This window comes from Nicrophorus vespilloides, unplaced genomic scaffold, assembly GCF_001412225.1.
Source record: "Nicrophorus vespilloides isolate i.1.1-1 unplaced genomic scaffold, Nicve_v1.0, whole genome shotgun sequence".
Lineage (NCBI taxonomy): Eukaryota > Metazoa > Arthropoda > Insecta > Coleoptera > Silphidae > Nicrophorus > Nicrophorus vespilloides.
This window is the reverse complement of record NW_017097607.1, coordinates 626-7,575: the sequence shown is the minus strand read 5'-3', so window position 1 is coordinate 7,575 and position 6,950 is coordinate 626. Positions and strand designations below refer to the sequence as shown.

Genomic DNA, 6,950 nt, shown 5'->3' with positions numbered 1-6,950 from the left:
TGAGACAGAGAGAGATGAGAAAAGTTTTATTATTTTTTGTGTGTGTGTGTCCATGTGCAAACATTTGATTGGGAATGTAGCCTCATAGTGGTATTTGCACGAAACGGCGGGAGAGTTTAATTAAAACGAGCGGAAAGTTTTCGATTTGCGAAAACGTATTTCGATTTCATCGCAAAATCCATAATTTTGCTGGATAAACTAGTTGCATTTCTCCCATTGATTGCATATTTTCAATGTCGTTTCATTTCAGAAGATATTCCACTGATAGGTGAAACAATGTGCGTGGAATTAAATGAATGTATTGTAATTGTTGCACTTGTAATTGATTGTTTTTTTTTTCTAAATATAGTCTCGCACTTTGTAATTTTACATTGTTTTCGTCTCGGTAACAGTTTGCACTGGAGTGGCGCGCACCTTCAGACCAAAAGGCAAACATCGGTGTTAGATAACGCGAGTAAAAATAAACTCGCCGGCCGAGTGGAGGAGAAATTTCGTAAGGTTAATTTGTAATGAGGATGATAATATAGCATCATCATCATCAAAAAGTAGTAGCAGTAACAGCAGTAGAGAGAAAGAGATAACAATAATTAAGTAAACTAAGTGAGTGTTTCATCTTTTCGCAGATTAGTGACAGAACAATGGGACCGAGCGATGATATACGGCAGCACGATTAATTAACGGAGGACGACAAGAAGAAGAAAAAAAAAACAAACAAATTAAATATATAACTAAAAGTAAGCAAACGAATATGGGAGGCGTCGGCTGCAAATGGAAGCATCATTATCGTCGCATCCGTTGCCATAACGACATCAACAACATCGCCGGTTGTTAAGGCTTTTGATCATCATCATCATCATCAACATCTAGTTGTTGTTGTTGTTATTGGATTTTTTGTTGATTTTGTTTTTTTGTTTTGTTGAAAAGTGAGTGCGCGCGAGATGGCCGAGGAAGGTCTCCCGGTGAACATCCTCGGTGGACAGTTCGAGCAGGACGTCGTTCCGTTCGGTTCGACCATCTCCAATGCGGAATTGGAGAATTACCTGAAGGTTCACGCCGGCGAGTTCAACCTCTCCGATTACGGCGGTTTCGGCGAGATCGAGGAGGCGGTGAACAAGTGCAACGCGTTGTACGCGAACGACACGCTCGACCTGAAGAAACGGTTTCCCGATGACGGCGACTTCTGCGAAACTGTCTTCGATTCGATCTCGTGCTGGCCACCCACCCAGCTCAACGACACCGCCGTCGTCAGATGTTTCTCCGAGCTGAACGGCATCAGATACAACGATACACGTAAGTGTCTATTATATCATCTATTTATTGCCATAGCAACATGTTTATTGAGACTGTCAAAACAAAAACAATCGAATGTCATTAGTGATCAACGTAAAGTGTATTGATTCTAATTGAATTATTGAAGAGATGATAATAATATTATTGCTGGAAATTTAATCCAGTGAAAGGATGAGAAAAGAAAAGGAATCTGTGAAAGGGGTAAAATCGACTGCGTTATTGCATCTGCGAATGGAAAGCAATTGAACCCATCCCTTATTGTTTTATCTTCATCTCCAATGGCAACGAAGTAATTTCAATATGTGGATATGAATAATAAAGGTTATGTCTGTGTATACGCATGGAATAACGTGAGCCCTTGGGGGAATCGCCTTCAATGGAGTCGAATCTCGTTTCCGTTTCCTCAAAATACATGTACTTATTATATATCTATATATAAAAAAAACAACTTAAAACTGTTATAACTTTTGAACCGTTGGCAATGTTGTGTCCATATTTCGCCTAATGATAGCTGATTTTATTGTTTACAAGCCTGCGAAGCATTTGCATCTCAGTTTTTTGGAAAAAAAGTTATCAGTGATGAAATTCAAACGTAATTGCTTGATATCCAAAAACCTCAAGAATTTCATTTGCATCTCAGTTTTTTTGGAAAAATAGTTATCGGCTATATAGGCGGCTATATAGAACATTTTCAGTTTTTTGGAAAAAAAGTTATCAGTGATGAAATTCAAACGTAATAGTGTGATAGCAGTCAAGGATTATGCGAATATCTACCACGAACAAGTTTTGGTAGGTCGAAGCACATATCAATAATTGAATTGATAAGTAATATTTTTTGCTTTTGGTTCAATAAAATCCAATTTCAAATAAAAAAAATACAGCGTTCTGAAAAGTTGCAGTTCAATTGGGCCACCCTGTATATATACATTGATTGGAAACGAATGAAACATTTACGTTGAAATGAAAAGAATGCTACAGTTATAAATGAGAATTAGGTTAGGTTAAAGTGTCAACTGAGTTACTAATTTTGCCGCAGTTGTAAATAACGTTTTTTTTTGTTTTTGTTTTACTTTTTTGTTTCTGTTTTTAAATATGAAATGGGCGACGGTTTGAAAATACAGGTTGGCCCAATTGAACTGCAGCCAACTTAAAACTGTTATAACTTTTGAACCGTTGGCAATATTGTGTCGATATTTCGCCTAATGATAGCTGATTTTATTGTTTACAAGCTTGCGGAAGCATTTGCATCTCAGTTTTATGGAAAAAAAGTTATCAGTGATGAAATTCAAACGTAATTGCTTGCCATATCGAAAATTTGAATTGAATTCAAAAAATTTAATTGTTTTCCAACATTTTTTGCTTGTGGTTCAATAAAATCCAATTTCAAATAAAAAATACAGCGTTCTGAAAAGTTGCAGAATTGGGCCACTGCTAGTTTTTTTTTCTTTGATAAATCTCAAATAAAAAAAAAGCGTCTGAAAAGTTGCAGTTCAATTGGGCCACCCTGCATTTTTAGTTTAAATGATTTACTAAATTACATATACGTTGATTGGAAACGAATGAGTTGGAGAAATGGAGACATTTACGTTGAAATGATAAGAATGCTACAGTTATAAATGAGAATTAGGTTAGGTTAAAGTGTCAACTGAGTTACTAATTTTGCCGCAGTTGTAAATAACGTTTTTTTTTGTTTTTGTTTTACTTTTTTGTTTCTGTTTTTAAATATGTAAATGGGCGACGACATCAAATTATTTATACAGGGTGGCCCAATTGAACTGCAACCAACTTAAAACTGCTATAACTTTTGAACCGTTGGCAATGTTGTGTCCATATTTCGCCTAATGATAGCTGATTTTATTGTTTACAAGCCTGCGGAAGCATTTGCATCTCAGTTTTATGGAAAAAAAGTTATCAGTGATGAAATTCAAACGTAATTGCTTGTCCACCAACTCAGAGCTACAGTTCGCACTCAAGGCAGGAAAATTCCGCAGGTGACTCGCTTGTCGACAAACTCAGAGCTATAGTTCGCGCTCAAGGTGGCCATATCGAAAATTTGAAATGAATTCAAAAAATTTAATTGTTTTCCAACATTTTTTGCTTTGGTTCAATAAAATCCAATTTCAAATAAAAAAAATACAGCGTTCTGAAAAGTTGCAGTTCAGTTGGGCCACCCTGTATATATACATTTGATTGGAAACGAATGAAACATTTACGTTGAAATGAAAAGAATGATACAGTTATAAATTAGAATTAGGTTAGGTTAAAGTGTCAACTGAGTTACTAATTTTTGCCGCAGTTGTAAATAACGTTTTTTTTGTTTTTGTTTTACTTTTTTGTTTCTGTTTTAAATATGAAATGGGCGACGGTTTGAATATACAGGTTGGCCCAATTGAACTGCAGCCAACTTAAAACTGCTATAACTTTTGAACCGTTGGCAATATTGTGTCGAGATTTCGCCTAATGATAGCTGATTTTATTGTTTATAAGCTTGCAGAAGCATTTGCATCTCAGTTTTATGGAAAAGAAGTTATCAGTGATGAAATTCAAACGTAATTGCTTGTCCACCAACTCAGAGCTACAGTTCGCGCTCAAGGCAGCTATATCGAAAATTTGAATTGAATTCAAAATATTTAATTGTTTTCCAACATTTTTTGCTTGTGGTCCAATAAGATTCAATTTCAAATAAAAAAAATACAGCGTTTTGAAAAGTTGCAGTTCAGTTGGGCCACCCTGTATATATACATTGATTGGAAACGAATGAAACATTTACGTTGAAATGAAAAGAATGCTACAGTTTTAAATGAGAATTAGGTTAGGTTAAAGTGTCAACTGAGTTACTAATTTTTGCCGCAGTTGTAAATAACGTTTTTTGTTTTTGTTTTACTTTTGTTTTAAATATGAAATGGGCGACGGTTTGAATATACAATTTTTAATGGCGATAAAATTAAAGTTGGCGAGAGAAGAGAAAATAAAAAAAAAGTAGAAAAGAAAGGAATATGCGAAACGAGGTGGTGGAAAATTAATGAAACGAAAATAACTAAATTTCCGCGCGCAATTTTCGCATCGCCGCTCGTTAAAACGAACAAACGAACGAACGAACATCCAGAGGGTTTTTCCCTACCTTCCTCAGCTCACTCGCATTCTCTCTAGTTTCGTAACTGTTTTGTTTCAGTTGCATGCGTCTATGAATATATGTAAACTAGATGGAGCGAATTAACAGTTTAAAAATCAAAATGTAATAACAACGCTGCGGTAAATTAATTTAATAAGTAATTAATTAATCTCGTTATGAGAATGTTTGCAAAACGTATTGTTGTTGTAAACTATATTAGTATACTATATATTAGTAGTAGTAGTAGTAGTGTAGTGTACATGCAAGCATGACGGACAAAATGAAAACGAACAAACAAAAAACCTGGTGGAAAGCAGCGATAAAGGTTTTATTTATTTGCTTTAACAAAAAAGACAAACTGTCGTTTCACTGTGTTTACGTTACGTAACAGTAAGCAACGTATCCGTACGAACAAGCGTACGAAATAACACAAAAGCAAAACGATTTGCAATTGGTATTTTAACGTTTAATTTCGCCCTGTGCTTCATAAAATTGATGGGAAAATTGTTTTCCTTTTGCTCTTTTTTTTCTTATTTTTCTGCATTGTGTTGTTCGTAAAAGCAATTGATTGACTTTACACGCAGCGTCGGCATTTTTCTGCACCCGTCGACAGGAGAAAAATGCAATCATTTTCCGCCGACAATGGACGTGTCAAGAACGGGTTTTGTTTGGCAGAAAAATCATTTTGACAGTTTAAGAATGCTTTTCTGACATCTCAATTAGAGAATTTACAAGAAGAAGAAAGCAATAATGTAAGTTGGACAATAGAAAAGTCATAATGTAATTAATAAAAGTAAGCATTAGTCGTTGTTATTGCAATTGGTAAATTTGCATAGACAATCTGAGTTGATGTATCCTAAAATAGACGCACGTCAAATATTATTGCATGACTGTTGGTCACCTTGATTACATGATACTAAGATGGCCGATCAATCATTATATGGTAACTATGGTTATGTGAAAACATTATCATGTGATGTTTAATGGTAACCATGGATACTTGAATGTATGGAAAATTTTATTGCATGAATGTTGGTCACCTTGATCACATGATGCTAAGATGGCCGATCATTATCTAATAGTAACCATGGTTATTTTAAAACATTATAATCTGATGTTTAATGGTAACCATGGATACTTCAATGTATGGGAAATATTATTGCATCAATGTTGGTCATCTTGATCACATGATGCTAAGATGGCCGATCATCATCTAATAGTAACCATGGTTATTTTAAAACATTATCATGTGATGTTTAATGGTAACCATGGATACTTGAATGTATGGGAAATATTGTTGCATAAATGTTGGTCATCTTGATCACATGATGATCATAAGATGGCCGATCACCATTTAATGGTAACCATGGTTATGTGATAACATTATCATGTGATGTTTAATGGTAACCATGGATACTTGAATGTATGGGAAATATTATTGCATCAATGTTGGTCACCTTGATCACATGATGCTAAGATGACCGATCGCCATTTAATGGTAACCATGGTTATGTGAAAACATTATCATGTGATGTTTAATGGTTACCATGGATACTTGAATGTATGGGAATATTCAACCGTGTATTGCTGGAATTAAGCTACTTGCACGTGCAGACGAGAAGGATTTTTGTGCATGAATCCTTAACGTATCAATACCACGTGCACACACTCGACTCTTCCGCATCTACAAAGGCGCCGCCGCCGTCTCTTCATCCTTCTCCATCATCTTTTATACACTTTTTAGCTCCGTTTACGGTGCGTTTCAAAGGGAAAACGACGCGCTTTGACGGATTCCTCGAAATGGAAGAGAGGAGGCTTTTACCGTTTGTCCTCTCTATTTTTTTTGTTTGTTTGTTTTTTGATTGCAAAGAAAGAGGATGAAAATATTATAAGCTTCAAAAAAAGCAGGGAGCGTTTGAAAGAAAGAGAGGGTTCCACTTTGACTATCATTTATTTCCCTTGCAATGCATTGAAAAAAACGACACCTACTTCCATTTTCTAAAAGCCTCGAAGAGCAATTGTTTCTGAGAGGTATTATTGACAAAACTTAACCTACAATTTACATAGTAACCGTTTACGTAACTGTCAATGTCAACATGACGAGTTGACGATCAAATAAAAAAATATATAACCTAAACTGACGGAAACACTTGAAGGTTTCATAGAAATTGACGAAAAATACAAAACGAATTGCAATTTGAATTTGCGGTCCGCCGCATCATCATCATCACACGCACAGACGTATTCATTTTTTTTGGTAACTATGACAACATGTATTTGGTTTTATCCTGACAACAGATTTGATTTATTTACACAAACGAATTGACAATTATTGCGACAACAACAAAAACAAAACTAAAATGAAACGGAATAAACAAACGTAACATAATTATCAGAGTAATTGTAACGGATATTTCGGGTGAAATAACTTGGACATTTAATCGACTGAAATTGAATTATTTTTTTTTCCCCGTGCATGCATATAATTGTCCACTTCTCATATATTTTTTTGTGTGTATGCGCGCTGGACGGAACAGCTTTGGTTCCA

The 6,950-nt window shown here is 35.1% G+C and overlaps 1 protein-coding gene across 1 annotated transcript; it reads left to right on the top strand.

The window, feature by feature from the left end:
- Nucleotides 1-533: 533 nt before the first annotated feature.
- On the top strand, nt 534-1,296 carry LOC108560552 (the record flags this gene model as incomplete). The annotated part of the gene is made up of 2 exons (XM_017918153.1): nt 534-734; nt 925-1,296. Coding segments are annotated over exons 1-2 (373 nt in total), but the record flags the coding sequence as incomplete, so codon positions are not given.
- Between the last annotated feature and the right edge of the window lie 5,654 nt (nt 1,297-6,950).